This window comes from Cydia splendana, chromosome 8, assembly GCF_910591565.1.
Source record: "Cydia splendana chromosome 8, ilCydSple1.2, whole genome shotgun sequence".
Classification (NCBI taxonomy): Eukaryota; Metazoa; Arthropoda; class Insecta; order Lepidoptera; family Tortricidae; genus Cydia; species Cydia splendana.
In genome coordinates this window covers 10,127,575-10,143,280 of record NC_085967.1, presented here as the reverse complement: position 1 = coordinate 10,143,280, position 15,706 = coordinate 10,127,575, and the positions used below count along the sequence as shown (strand labels likewise).

Below are 15,706 nucleotides of genomic sequence, written 5' to 3'. Positions count from 1 at the left end.
TGACAGTGTTTAATTCTTTAATGGATACAGTCGTTAATTATCATTTTTCATTATATAATTTAGACTTGATTTAGACCAATTTAGACTAAACCAAATAGAAAGAAAATCGAAGGCAAAGACGTTATTGACGCCATATTTTCTTTCAAAACCGGTTCGGCGGCCGGCCTGGATGGGATCTCGCCCCAACATTTGAAAGATCTTATTTCTCATTCCGTGGGCGACGCAGGTGAGCAGCTTGTCTGTTCCCTTACTAAATTAATAAATTTTATGTTTTCAGGCAAAATTAACACTAATATCGTCCCGATTCTATACGGGGCAAACCTGATCGCCCTAACCAAAAAGGACGGAGGGGTGAGACCCATTGCGGTGGGGTCTACTTTACGACGTCTGGCTTCAAAAATTGCGGTTAGACACATTAGATCAAAATTACAATCCCTTTTTGAACCAATACAGCTAGGTTTCGGCACGAAAGGTGGGTGCGAGGCAGCCGTCCATGCCCTAAGGACCTACCTTTCACTCGATGATTGCGAAATTGTTGTCAAAATTGACGTTAAAAATGCTTTTAATTCGGTTAGTAGAGACACCTTGCTGACAGAAGTTAAGGACAAAATTCCGGAACTATACAATTACCTTTTTTTTTGCTATTCAGACTCATCTAAATTAATGTACAAGTCACATGAATTATCTTCCGAGGTTGGCTGTCAGCAGGGTGACCCTCTCGGGCCAGCAATTTTTAGTTTGGCTATAAATCCAATTATCAAAAATTTAAAATCAAAATTCAATGTGTGGTACTTAGATGACGGAACCCTAGGAGGTGACGTGAATACTGTACTCTCTGATTTGTCTTTTATTAAGAGTAGTTTCGAAAATATTGGTTTAGAACTGAATTTCAGTAAATGCGAACTCTTCATTCAAAAATCTTCTTGTACTTTGACCGACTTACAACCCAAATTTGACGATCTGACTCCCAATATCAAATCAGTAGATAAGTGTAAGATTCATTAAAATTACTAATTATTAGAAACAGATTTAATGAAATAAAGAGTTGAATAATCATTGGTAATCTATAATTTAATAAATTTAAAAGTAACGTGATTGATAGTTGACCTTTGTAAATAGAAGGTAGTTGGAAGAAAGAATAAAAGACGACTGGCATGGCGGTTAACGGGCATTCGGTTACGGGCAGAGGTGAAGGGAGGACGATTGTGAAGTGATGTGATTGGAGATTGAACTGTAACGGAATATTGTGATCAGGAAATATATTGCTGTTATGAAAGAAGGAATTTTTATTACAGATCAGAAGTGGTAAGTACCTACAAGTCAGTATGGTATTCCTGAATGTATTATATTATGTAGGTATTAATATTAGAACTGATTGAGTTAAATCTTAATTGCCCAATTAAGTTGTTACAATAGTAACAGTGGTGTAAAATTATTATAATTATATACCGTTAATTTTATCAAGAACAAAATAATTGGGTAAACCCATTTCGGCCTAGTCGTTCACTCGAGAGCATTACACTGCAAGTTTTCTCTTCAAGACCAACAGTTAGGTTTTTTTAGTGTTTGCTGTAATGACTATCCATAATATAATTAAAGCATTCATTACATCGCGGGTAGCGTGAAACCTTTGGAACACCATTTTATTTTGAATAGTTCGGATACCTTTATGATTATTTACAGGTGTAGATCGGATTCTTTTAGTCTATGTATGTACCGCTTATTTGGTTACAACTTTTACCATATTTTCAATATATTACTTATCAATACGTCAGTATTATGGTATTATATAGCGGGGTTAAGTCTTTTCGAAATTATAAACTACTCAGACTGTAAATAAGTAGGAATGATACTTTTACTGGTAGTTACCGACCCGCCGACCTAGCCGGAGTTACAATCGCTGTCGCTTCGACAACGAAAAGCATTATGTCTCTATATCACTCTTCCATATTAGCGCGACAGTGACAGTTGCGTTCCGATCGCTACGGAGCGTAAGCGATTGGCATCTTGGCTACGCGGCCCGTTTCGTATTCCGGATCCCGTTTCGAATATCGGATCCATCTCGCGTTCCTGGATTTCGGTCCGTGCCGGATACTGGAACCGTGCCGGATGCATACCTGATTTATGCCGGATGAGTTCCGGATCCATGCCGGATTCGTACCGGATCCGTCCCGGACTGGTGCCGGATCCGTGCCGGATTGGTATCGGATCAGTGCCGGATCCCGAATTTGTTGTAGATTCCGTTTCTGTACCAGTTCCAGAATTTTCTCGTTTCGAAAAGCCTGTGTTCCGGATCCGTACCGGGATACGGATCTGTTTTGGATTTAAGATCTGTTTTAAACGTCCCGCATTCTATCCCGGAAGCAGTAACGTAAATTAAATAAATAAATAAAACAGTTGAATTTAGCTTAATAAGAACAATTTATATTTGTCTACTATTAACAATCCAAAGATTTAGAACTCTTCCATTGCTGGTGTTGTTTTCGAGTTCCAGACTATGGACCATGAGGAAAAAACATCCAGGCGGCGCTTGAAAACTCCTGAGCGTGGCCGAAAATCGAAATCTGATGATGGACAAGAACGTCGAAGCCGAAGTCGCAACCGCCGCCAGTCCCCGAGGAACAACAGACGGAGTCGCAACCGGCGAAGCCGCAGCAGCGGCAGACACGGCCGAGGCAATGAGAGGTGGCTTCGAAGATCAACACGGAAGGACAACACGGCCAGGACCGCTTTCACGTGGAAGCCGCACAGGACAGGAACGGATGGCTTGTATATCTTTGTCGTCTTCAGTTGTAGATTTTAATAGATGTCGTTTATTGCTTAAACTGCGAATATTTTGGTACAGTACCTTAAAGTTATTTGTATTGACGAAAGTTGTCTCGAGGTACGGATTCACAGATTATGGGGGTGGAATCGTTGTCCAGGCAATGCTGTGGTGTCCAGTAGTTCGTTCAAGTTAGTTGTATGGGGCTCATTAGCCTAATTTATAAGTTTTGATCTTGGTTGTTTCCTCTTTTGGCAAAATGTGACGTTAACGCTCGCTGGTAAAGGAAAGACTAAGTTACGTTTCTTCAGTATTTGTTCATAATTTAGTATATTAAAAAAAAAAAAAAAAAAACAATAACGATCGATGCGCTATACGCTATACACCGATATTGTATCTGTGTAAGGTGTCCCCTAATATTTATTTTATTTTATTTATTTTTATTTATTAGTAATACCTACCTACGTAATAATGGGTTGAGCTAGGGCAATGTAGGTTGATTTGCGCTGTAGTATACCCATGACATTTCGAAGATATTTAAATGAGTGTTAGGTTATTTCCTGACACTATTTAACTGTGGTTTGAATGTACGCTGTAAAGTTGAGTTTCTCATCTTCCTCTGTCGGTTGTCAGTCTGCTTATCCAGAATAACACCTAATTACTTTATAGACGAAGTTTTTCTATTGTTTTACAATTACATGACGTCTGGTAGGTACCAGTGGTACCTAATATATGAATAAACTTTTGACACATTTAGAGACCACGAGGCGGAAGCAGCTGTTCTATACACGCATACATATCTCGTTTAGTCTGCGTTTAGAGTTGTACAAAGAGTACAAATTGTATTGAAGCCTGTTCATCACCAAAGCTAGACCGCTTTCTGTGAAGGCGCTTACTGCATCCCAGGAAGCACTGTGAAATAGTATTGCCGTGTCATCTGCGTAGCACAACGTCTGCATTGGTCAGATCCAAGAAAGTCAAGTCGTTAATGTAGATTAGAAACAAAGTTAATCCAAGTATATGTAAAGTTGTTTGTTTAAAATTACCGACTTGTTCTTTAACCCTAACACATGTGTGCGGCCTGACAGGACAGTTCCGCGTATCCGGGAAATCTACAATTTTCTAATTATTATTAGAATAATATGAGAAACTGACGGGAATTTTTTTGAATTGGCTGGTGTTGATTGAATAACCAAGGTTGGGCCTACACTAGTAAAGTATTCGTTATAACCGTGTATTGATTCGCTTTCAGTATCCTTGGTTTTAAGAAGTTCGTTGCATTTTAAATATTTTAGCTTGGTTATTGTAGCAAGCAAAGGTCTGCTGATTGCTGTTGATCAATTCGTCAATTGTGGTTGGTGCAACTGACGCTTTAAGTGGCAAGTAATATAACGATATGATGATAACAACTACATATGATGATAAGTATAATATTATCGAATTATAAAATTGTTGGATTATAGAGTTATTGGATTATAGAGTTATTCGATTATAGAGTTATTCGATTATAGAGTTATTGGATTAAAGAGTTATTGGATTATAGAGTTATTGGATTAAAGAGTTATTGGATTATAGAGTTATTGGATTATAGAGTTATCGGATTATAGAGTTATCGGATTATAGAGTTATCGGATTATCGAGTTATTGGATTATCGAGTTATTGGATTATCGAGTTATTGGATTAACGAGTTATTGGATTATCGAGTTATTGGATTATCGAGTTATTGGATTATCGAGTTATTGGATTATAGAGTTATTGGATTATAGAGTTATTGGATTATAGAGTTATTGGATTATAGAGTTATTGGATTATAGAGTTATTGGATTATAGAGTTATTGGATTATAGAGTTATTGGATTATAGAGTTATTGGATTATAGAGTTATTGGATTATAGAGTTATTGGATTATAGAGTTATTGGATTATAGAGTTATTGGATTATTGAGTTATTGGATTATAGAGTTATTGGATTATAGAGTTATTGGATTATAGAGTTATTGGATTATAGAGTTATTGGATTATAGAGTTATTGGATTATAGAGTTATTGGATTATAGAGTTATTGGATTATAGAGTTATTGGATTATAGAGTTATTGGATTATAGAGTTATTGGATTAAAGAGTTATTGGATTATAGAGTTATTGGATTAAAGAGTTATTGGATTATAGAGTTATCGGATTATAGAGTTATCGGATTATCGAGTTATTGGATTATCGAGTTATTGGATTATCGAGTTATTGGATTATAGAGTTATTGGATTATAGAGTTATTCGATTATAGAGTTAATGGATTAAAGAGTTATTGGATTATAGAGTTATTGGATTAAAGAGTTATTGGATTATAGAGTTATCGGATTATAGAGTTATCGGATTATCGAGTTATTGGATTATCGAGTTATTGGATTATCGAGTTATTGGATTATAGAGTTATTGGATTATAGAGTTATTGGATTATAGAGTTATTGGATTATAGAGTTATTGGATTATAGAGTTATTGGATTATAGAGTTATTGGATTATAGAGTTATTGGATTATAGAGTTATTGGATTATAGAGTTATTGAATTAAAGAGTTATTGGATTATAGAGTTATTGGATTATAGAGTTATCGGATTATAGAGTTATCGGATTATCGAGTTATTGGATTATCGAGTTATTGGATTATCGAGTTATTGGATTATCGAGTTATTGGATTATCGAGTTATTGGATTATCGAGTTATTGGATTATCGAGTTATTGGATTATCGAGTTATTGGATTATCGAGTTATTGGATTATCGAGTTATTGGATTATCGAGTTATTGGATTATCGAGTTATTGGATTATCGAGTTATTGGATTATCGAGTTATTGGATTATCGAGTTATTGGATTATCGAGTTATTGGATTATCGAGTTATTGGATTATCGAGTTATTGGATTATCGAGTTATTGGATTATCGAGTTATTGGATTATCGAGTTATTGGATTATCGAGTTATTGGATTATCGAGTTATTGGATTATCGAGTTATTGGATTATCGAGTTATTGGATTATCGAGTTATTGGATTATCGAGTTATTGGATTATCGAGTTATTGGATTATCGAGTTATTGGATTAACGAGTTATTGGATTATTGAGTTGAGTTTATTGGATTATTGAGTTGAGTTTATTGGATTATTGAGATGAGTTTATTGGATTATTGAGATTAGTTTATTGGATTATTGAGATGAGTTTATTGGATTATTGAGATGAGTTAATTGGATTATTGAGATGAGTTTATTGGATTATTGAGATGAATTTATTGGATTATTGAGTTAAGTTTATTGGATTATTGAGTTGGTTTATTGGATTATTGAGTTGAGTTATTGGATTATTGAGTTGAGTTATTGGATTATTGAGTTGAGTTATTGGATTATTGAGTTGAGTTATTAGATTATTGAGTTGAGTTATTGGATTATTGAGTTGAGTTATTGGATTATTGAGTTGAGTTATTGGATTATTGAGTTGAGTTATTGGATTATTGAGTTGAGTTATTGGATTATTGAGTTGAGTTATTGGATTATTGAGTTAGTTATTGGATTATTGAGTTGAGTTTATTGGATTATTGAGATGAGTTTATTGGATTATTGAGATTAGTTTATTGGATTATTGAGATGAGTTTATTGGATTATTGAGATGAGTTAATTGGATTATTGAGATGAGTTTATTGGATTATTGAGATGAATTTATTGGATTATTGAGTTAAGTTTATTGGATTATTGAGTTGGTTTATTGGATTATTGAGTTGAGTTATTGGATTATTGAGTTGAGTTATTGGATTATTGAGTTGAGTTATTGGATTATTGAGTTGAGTTATTAGATTATTGAGTTGAGTTATTGGATTATTGAGTTGAGTTATTGGATTATTGAGTTGAGTTATTGGATTATTGAGTTGAGTTATTGGATTATTGAGTTGAGTTATTGGATTATTGAGTTGAGTTATTGGATTATTGAGTTGAGTTATTGGATTATTGAGTTGAGTTATTGGATTATTGAGTTGAGTTATTGGATTATTGAGTTGAGTTATTGGATTATTGAGTTGAGTTATTGGATTATTGAGTTGAGTTATTGGATTATTGAGTTAGTTATTGGATTATTGAGTTTAGTTATTGGATTATTGAGTTTTGGATTATTGACTTATTGGATTATTGAGTTATTGGATTATTGGATTATTGGGTTATTGGATTATTGGATTATTGGATTTTTAAATTATTAAATTATTGGATTATTGGATTATTGAATTATTGAATTATTGGATTATTGGGTTATTGGATTATTGGATTATTGGATTATTAAATTATTGGATTATTGGACTATTGGACTATTGGATTATTGAATTATTGGATTATTGGATTATTGGATTATTGGATTATTGGATTATTGGATTATTGGATTATTGGATTATTGGATTATGGGATTATTGGATTATTGGATTATTGGATTATTGGATTATTGGATTATTGGATTATTAGATTATTGGATTATTGGATTATTGGATTATTGGATTATTGGATTATTGGATTATAGGATTATTGGATTATAGGATTATTGGATTATTGGATTATTGGATTATTGGATAATCGGATTATTGGATGAAACGAAGACGGAAATAGAGAATGTTATGTTGTGATGAGACACCGTTTGTGTCATAAGAGTGATTCAGTAAGTAACACATTAAAAAAATAAAAATAGAATCAAAAAACAAGAGAAATAATGTGCTACACGTAAAATTTGATTAAAAAAATGGTATGTTGTGAGACACGTTTGTGTCATGAGAGTGATTAAAAAAAAAAGAAAACAAACGGAATCAAACAAAAAAAACACAAGAAATAATGAGTAAAAAAAAAAAACATAGCAATCGTATATGTACTTTATATGTATTGATGCATAAAAATTATTGTATATTGTTGTATAATTATTGAATAGAAACTTATATATTTAGATGGATTTATTGGATTTGAAATAATTGTGAAGATATAGATTAATTCAATTAATAATAAGAAAAATGTATATAGACAGACAAAGAAATTGTATTAAATGGGTAATGAAGGATTAATAATTTTCTTACTGAATGCCCGATGATTTGACATGCCGAGTGTAAGATTAGATGACAGACGCGATTAGTATGACTGTGCATGAGGACATGCACAATGTCAGGATGGGCGAGTGTAAGATTCATTAAAAATTACTAATTATTAGAAACAGATTTAATGAAATAAAGAGTTGAATAATCATTGGTAATCTATAATTTAATAAATTTAAAAGTAACGTGATTGATAGTTGACCTTTGTAAATAGAAGGTAGTTGGAAGAAAGAATAAAAGACGACTGGCATGGCGGTTAACGGGCATTCGGTTACGGGCAGAGGTGAAGGGAGGACGATTGTGAAGTGATGTGATTGGAGATTGAACTGTAACGGAATATTGTGATCAGGAAATATATTGCTGTTATGAAAGAAGGAATTTTTATTACATAAGTATTCTCTTTGCCTCCTGGGTTCTCCTATATTCGAAGAATCTTTTCCCGATTATATTTCTAACTCCATAACTAAATTCAAAAGTCACACGGATCGCTTCCTCGAAATTAGCCCTCATTATGTTCTTGTGATTCTTAAATTCTGCCTTTTTGTCCCTAAATTTACGTATGTGCTCCGCTGTTGTCCTTTCTGGATACATCAAAATTTATTGTCGCCCATAGATGATTTGATCAAAATTAGTTTAGAGACGATTCTAAACATTCAGCTAAGTGAGCCTTCCTGGTCTCAAGCGTCCCTCCCCATTCGGTTTGGAGGTTTAGGAATTCGCAAAATTTCCAGTGTGGCTTCCCCAGCCTTTTTGGCGTCCACTCATAGCACGTCTGGTCTCATAGGAAATATCTTAAGGGCTTTGCCCACAAACTGTGAGATCGCGGGCTTTGAGGACGCCAAAAATGCTTTTAAAATTGCTTGCCCAGGCAAACAATTTCCAGACAACCCAAATTCACAAAGGAGTTGGGATAATGTTTACTGTGATTTAACTTACAATACTCTCCTAAACAACTGTACAGGTCCAGACCGCGCGAGGCTTTTGGCGGTCGGAGCCCGGGAAGCCGGTTACTGGCTACATGCCCATCCTTCGCCCAATACTGGTACTTTCTTGGATCCGGCCTCCCTTAGACTGGCGACTGGTTTGCGACTCGGGGTTTCGGTGTGTACGCCACACATATGCTCTTGTGGCACGGACGTGGACCGACTGGGACACCACGGATTATCTTGTCAAAAAAGTGCAGGCCGTTTTTCGAGACATGCGTCGCTTAATGACATAGTCCGTCGGTCTCTTGCCACCATCAATGTGCCTGCTCTTCTTGAGCCGACTGGCATTATCAGAGATGATGGCAAGAGGCCCGATGGAGTGTCCTTAGTTCCTTGGAGCTTGGGACGGATGTTGGTGTGGGATGCTACCTGCGTAGACACACTGGCACCGTCCCACCTCCAACGGACTACTGTAAAAGCGGGCGGAGCGGCGGAAAGCGCCGAAATTCTAAAACGTAACAAATATAAGAGCCTCGGTAGAGAGTACCATTTTGTACCATTTGGTGTTGAAACTCTAGGTCCATGGGGTCCCAGCGCGCATAAGTTGTTCGCAGAAATCGCGAAGCGTCTGGTTGACGTAACTGGTGACCGAAGAGCTGGCGGCTACCTCGCACAACGTATCAGCATTGCGATACAGCGAGGAAATGCCGCCAGCATCCTTGGTACAATGCCTCAAGGGCCTATTTTAGATTTAAGCTAGTTATTAATTTCGTTTAGTAGTACCACTGTATATATATTGTATGTAAATAAAGATTTATTTACAATAGAAAGAAAAATACAAGTACGAACTGTCATAATAAAACGTCAAATACTTGGACAATGTGCAAAAATTTGTTATCGTGCGTGCAGCTTTCAATAAAATTGTTTTCACACTTCGTTTTGATTCTCGACGTCCTACACCTGTAGTTTTGTTACGAAAATTAAAAGTAACCTTGTTAAAAAGTTTTTTGAAATTTTTATTGTTCAAGTATTAACATTTGTCCTGCTAGGTTATAACCAGTTACCGTATAATGGAGAACAGTAATAAGATTGTGGCACCACATCTCAATGCCGAAGTATACAGGACCGATACGACTGGAAATGAAGCACCGTCTTACCTAGACTACATTAAGCTTCATCCAGGTAAATATTAATTCTAATCTTCTCTTATTGGAGAATCCTATAAACACAATAACATAAAAAATTGGATGCTGGGAAAACAAATAAAATTATATTTTATTTTATCAGATGGCAGTGTTCTTGTCGGTTGTTCAGAGCTGACAGGAAGATATTGGGTAGGAGGTGCCGCCATCTTCAAGAATATTACCGAAGCCAGGGAAATAAGCTCTAAATCTATGAGAAGTATTCAATTGGACTCTGGTACGGCTGATGGATGCTTTATAGGAAAATCTTCAAAGGTAACGTAACTTAGGACTGGCTTCAAGCCAATGACTTGGTATATTTTTATAATTTTAATAAAATAAAGGGTTTTGGAGTAACTTTTTTAGTAATTAAGATTTATCTTAGATTAAGTACAAATACTGTACAATACCCAGAAATAAATAGCTTTTTTATTTATTTCAATAAAATATAATCAATTAGGTATCTTGGACTCTTGGTCTGACTCTAGGTAAGTTTATTTCTGTTAAAAAAGTATTTCATGGTAGATTTATAGTAATATACATGCGCATTGCCAACCCTAACACTTCGCACCCTCGTTGAGCTCCATGTTATGTATGAGTTGCATATTAGTGTTTCTTTCAAATAGCAGTATGATATACAATATTTTTTAAACTAGTGATTATGTATATGGCCCTTTCATTCACACTCCTGTTAACAATGGAAGATAATAAGAATCTGTTCATTATTTACAGGTTTTAATATGTGAGGACCGTGGTGCAATTGGTATTTGGAGCATAAATGAGGATGATGCGTGGAAGCAATGGAAGGAGGAGATGACAGTTTCAGAGCATGACAATGGGGTGATGGCATTAGACTGCCTTGAACCAGAGAAACAGTATGTGACAGCTGGTGCCGATGGCCATATTAAGGTAATCGTATTTGTCTGTTAAACTAATTCTATATTTTAAATATGCTCAATTTCATTAACTTCTTCTTACCTTGGTAATTTCTCATTTTCAACTTATATTTACCCGGGTTTAATTATTCAGTTCCTTCTGCTATTTTCGATGTATAATGGATAAATAATTTTATATAATAAAGCACATTTTTGAATAAGTATCTGTAATTACTACTTTTGATGAAATGACTCATTATTGACACCTATTAAGTCATAATTAGGTTTACTCAATCAAAATGATTTTTACGTAAAAAGATGATCGAGATTCGCGATTAGCAGCACCTAAAAAAATTATATGTTTTGAACTAAAAATGTTTATAATATGATACCACATAATCATCATCATTGGCCACATCATCTGTTGTAGATGTTTGTTGCGGCGCTTGTGTGTTTATGGGGTCCCGCATCGTTGTTGATGGCTATAAAGTCCTATAGACCGGGAGATAGTGACACATTTTACTGGGTCATTTGTACCAGTATGGCGGTTCGTCAGGGGTCTAAGTACGTAAAGAACGAAATAAAAATGATGGTCATAGCGCTGGTACCGGCGGCCCAATCGCGTGGGCGTTAGTCGAACGTGTCGGATAAAATACGAGTGTCGAACGATTTGTTCCACAAAAATCCTCGTATTATTCGATAGTCCATAAAAAAGAAGTAGACGGTAGCGTAATGCCATACTTCTCCGGTGTGACTTACAGCCCGCCATACTGAGGCGAACACATTAATTAAAAAAAAAACAATTCAATCATTTGTGCCAAGCCAATTTTTGCACAGGTGATCATCGTCGAGCAGCCATTCATGGACATCACCATGCCATACTTTTCGGATGGTTCCAAATGGCCGCCATACCGCCGCAAAGGAGTTAATTTTTTTTTTATTGCTAAACGATTTGTACCATCTTGTAATTTTTTTTCAAGACTTTCTGTGTGATCATAAATGGAAAACTCATAATGCCATACCTGTAGGAGGTGGCAAATGTGTACAATTTTTTTTTTTTATTTCAAGTATGTTGCCCCTTTTTCCCCCTATTAGAAGTATGGCAAATATAATAATGGTCACATTGCATCATATAATTTCCAAAAATCCAAATGCCATACTGGTACAAATCGTCAAAAAATTGTTTTTTGTTTTAAGTCTTGGCTTAAGTCTCACAGTCGTCCGCCCCGTAGTTATAATCTGAAATATATTTTTTTTAGTACAATTGTATCCAAACAAACAGAATATGATGATGCCATGCTGTAAAAAATTATTTTACGTATACATAGTCGTATTTTTGAAACGTGTCGATTAAATAAGTTTTTCAAGTATGGCAGCACTTTATCCCCCTACTATAAGTATGGCAATTATAATATCGGTCACATTTTATCAAATACTTTCCAAAAATTTAAATGCAATACTGGTTCAAATCGTTTAACAAAAAAAAAAAAATTAACTCCCTTGCGGCTGTATGGCGGCCATTTGGAACCGTCCGAAGAGTATGGCATGGTGATGTCCATGAATGGCTGCTCGACGATGATCACCTGTGCAAAAATTAGCTTGGCACAAATGGTTGAATTGTTTTTTTTTAATTAATGTGTTCGCCTCAGTATGGCGGGCTGTAAGTCACACCGGAGAAGTATGGCATTACGCTACCGCCTACTTCTTTTTTATGGACTATCGGAAAATACGAGGATTTTTGTGGAACAAATCGTTCGACACTCGTATTTTATCCGACACGTTCGACTAACGCCCACGCGATTGGGCCGCCGGTACCAGCGCTATGACCATCATTTTTCTTTCCTTCATTACATGCTTAGACCCCTGACGAACCGCCATACTGGTACAAATGACCCAGTAAAATGTGTCACTATCTCCCGGTCTACTATAGCAGCGCGGCATTTCTTGCCACATCGATCGCACACAAAACGCGAGTCCGCATGCGGTGGTAGAGCACGACGAAGACTTTTCCGCTTAAGGTTCTCCAGCCAGTCATCGTCATGCTTAGAAGTTCCGACTTGAATGTCATGACGCCACTCCGGTCTCATTTCGGCGCGTTTCTCCCAGCCCTCGGTCCGAATGCCAAAACTGTCCATGTCACGCTTACATGAGTCCTTAAACCGTAGAGTTGGGCGCCCTACAGGTCTTTTTACGTCCGCTATCTGACCCAGCATTACTTGGCGTGGTAGTCTCCCAGGGTCCATGCGATGTATGTGACCGAGCCAACGAAGTCTTCTCTGCTTTAACATAGCAGTTAAGCTGCAGCAACGCGTTCTTGAGAGTACTACCTCGTTGCTAATTTTATCTTGCCAAGTAACTCCAAGTATAGTCCTCAGGCAGCGCATGTGGAAAGCGTTCAGCTTCCGTTCTTGTTTCGCGTATGTAGTCCATGTTTCTGATGCGTACAGCAATACACTTAGGACGCAGGTCTGGTATACAAGGACTTTGGTGTATGTAGTGAGCATACGGTTTCTCCATACGCGCGCGAAAAGCTTCCCAAAAACAGTTGATGCTCTGCCTATCCGAGTGTCTATCTCCTTGTCGTTAGATAGTGACTGGGTGGTGGTAGAGCCAAGATAGCAGAAATGGTCCACGACATCGAGCACAGCACCGTCGAGCATGATGTTCGGAGATTGGTTTACGCCTTGCACCATGATGACAGTCTTCCTGGTGTTTACGCTCATAGAGAACAGTCGACAGGCGCGACCAAATCGCGTCACCAACTCCTGAACTTCGTTTTCAGAGTTTGCAACTAGTGCAGCATCATCCGCATATAGAAGTTACCGCACATAGGAGTCTCAATTACTAATCATCCTGGCTGCTGGCCATAGGCTTCGGCACGTAGCAGAAAAAAAATATTGGAAAAAAATGACGTCACCTCTTTACATACTGAAATATCCCTCACAATGGTATAAATCATATTGCAATCGCATGAGTAGAGCCGGAGCAACTAAAAACTTTCAGATCAGCCCTCGTACTCCTCAATTTAAGCTCATGTGGTGAATAATGAGAAGTTCAGGATAGTACTATCTTCTTGATTTATTAACTTAATAACTAGGTACAAGTAACGTTTAGGTTTTTGGAAATCTATATAAAATACGGAACGGGGAGCCGTGACGTATGGTGTGTGACGTCATGTGTCGTCAACCGGTCTTCGTACGAGTACTTACTTATGTTGCGCCAACAATATTTTTATTATTGCTACATGGAAAGCATTTAAAATAAGGACCCATTTTTTTCTAGGTGTGGGATCTGACTGACATGATCTGCATTAGGAACTACAGTTTAGCACACTGTGCCGCGGTGTCTGGGGTCTCAGTGAGACCTAACACCACCACAAGCTTTGCTTCTGGATCTTTAGACATGTACATCACACTGTGGGATGATAATATAGACAAACCAATTGTAGGTAAGAATTTAATAACAAAAAAATGTTATCCATTCAGTCATTATAGACATAATTTAGTAAATTAAACAAAATTAATAATTATAGATCACATACCGTGTACTCCCTGTGACATATATATACACTTTAATTTATTTATATATCCTGAAGTTCTATGAACATCCAAGAGGCCCACAGTGGCTTAAGATGCACATGAAAGGAATAAGTAATTGATTTATCATGCATCAAGGTTGTTTGCAGCCTTTTCCTATATTGAAGAGCACTGCAGGATCATCACATCCAATCTTTTCCCTTTAAATAATAATTCTATTTTGCTTTTCAGACTTAGTTAAGAATGACTGTGGCATCCGTTGCCTACAATGGATAGATGAAAACCAGTTAGTGTATGGAGATGAGGCTGGAGTGCTCCGAGTGATGGATGTGAGACATCCTGTGAATGTGGCCACGCTGTGTGACTTCCCTGCGCCAGTGCATAAAGTTGCTGTCCATCCAGAGTAAGATGAATTTTTTTTTAATGTTTTTAAGACATGACTATTTATGACAGGTATCGAAACATCAATCAGTTTCCTACAGAGGCATCAATGCCTTATTTCTCAATGCAATCTTTTCGAGCGATGGCGCCATAACCTTCAGCCTACTCTCGAGTAGATGGCGTTAATATAGTTGGTCAAGCAGATCTTGTCAGTAGAAAAAGGCGGCAAATTTGAAAAATTTATGTGCGAAGGGATATCGTCTTATAGAAAATTTGAATTTCGCGCCTTTTTCTACTGACAAGATTTGCTTGGCCATCTATATTAATATTTAACAAGTTAACACATATCAGTGATAGAATAATGATCAAAGTCAAATGGTGTTCTAACAGTTTTAATCTTCTGTCGAAAGATGGCAGTAAATGTAATGAATTGTAATGTATCTACATAATTTACCATGACAGTAACTCTCTATTTCAAATTCTCTTTGGTGTATGGTAAAAGCTATTTTGATGGCATGCTTCTTTCTCAAAATTTCTATTAGGTTCAGCCCTTTGTACTTGTTTGTTTCGCATTACCATCCACTAGATGTTATTCCTACCGTCTGCCATTATTTGAAATTTTTCTTTCTTTATTCAGACACGGAAGAATAGCGGTCTCCTGTGACAATAAAATAGTTTCCGTGTGCGACAAAGTGGCAGACAGCAAGTCGAAAGTACTGTACCACGATCGTCACTTGCACAGCAACTACGTGCGAGGTGTGGCGTGGGACAACAGTGACCGCAACACTCTGCACTCCTCGGCTTGGGACGGGCTCATCAGAACTCATAATGTTTCGTGAATGTTTGTGGTACACATTTTAAATACATTTTGATTTTCCCACCAACCAGACTTAAGTAGTTTTATGTTTTCTCACCAAAGCTCTTTGTTGAAATGAGGCGAGATTAA

The 15,706-nt window shown here is 36.6% G+C and overlaps 1 protein-coding gene across 1 annotated transcript; it reads left to right on the top strand.

Annotated features, from left to right (window-relative positions):
- The first annotated feature begins 9,712 nt into the window (after positions 1-9,712).
- LOC134792808 (methylosome protein WDR77-like) lies at positions 9,713-15,647 on the top strand. Its single transcript, XM_063764179.1, has 6 exons — positions 9,713-9,969; positions 10,075-10,244; positions 10,701-10,877; positions 14,126-14,291; positions 14,611-14,782; positions 15,398-15,647. The coding sequence occupies exons 1-6, from the start codon at positions 9,858-9,860 to the stop codon at positions 15,597-15,599; spliced, it is 999 nt and encodes a 332-aa protein (XP_063620249.1). The 5' UTR covers positions 9,713-9,857; the 3' UTR covers positions 15,600-15,647.
- Positions 15,648-15,706: the final 59 nt, after the last annotated feature.

Coding starts and splice junctions, on each gene's coding strand:
- LOC134792808 (XM_063764179.1), top strand. CDS start 9,858: ATGGAGAACAGTAATAAGATTGTGGCACCACATCTCAATGCCGAAGTA. Junction 9,970..10,074: donor CTACATTAAGCTTCATCCAG/GTAAATATTAAT, acceptor TTATTTTATCAG/ATGGCAGTGTTCTTGTCGGT. Junction 14,292..14,610: donor TATAGACAAACCAATTGTAG/GTAAGAATTTAA, acceptor TTTGCTTTTCAG/ACTTAGTTAAGAATGACTGT.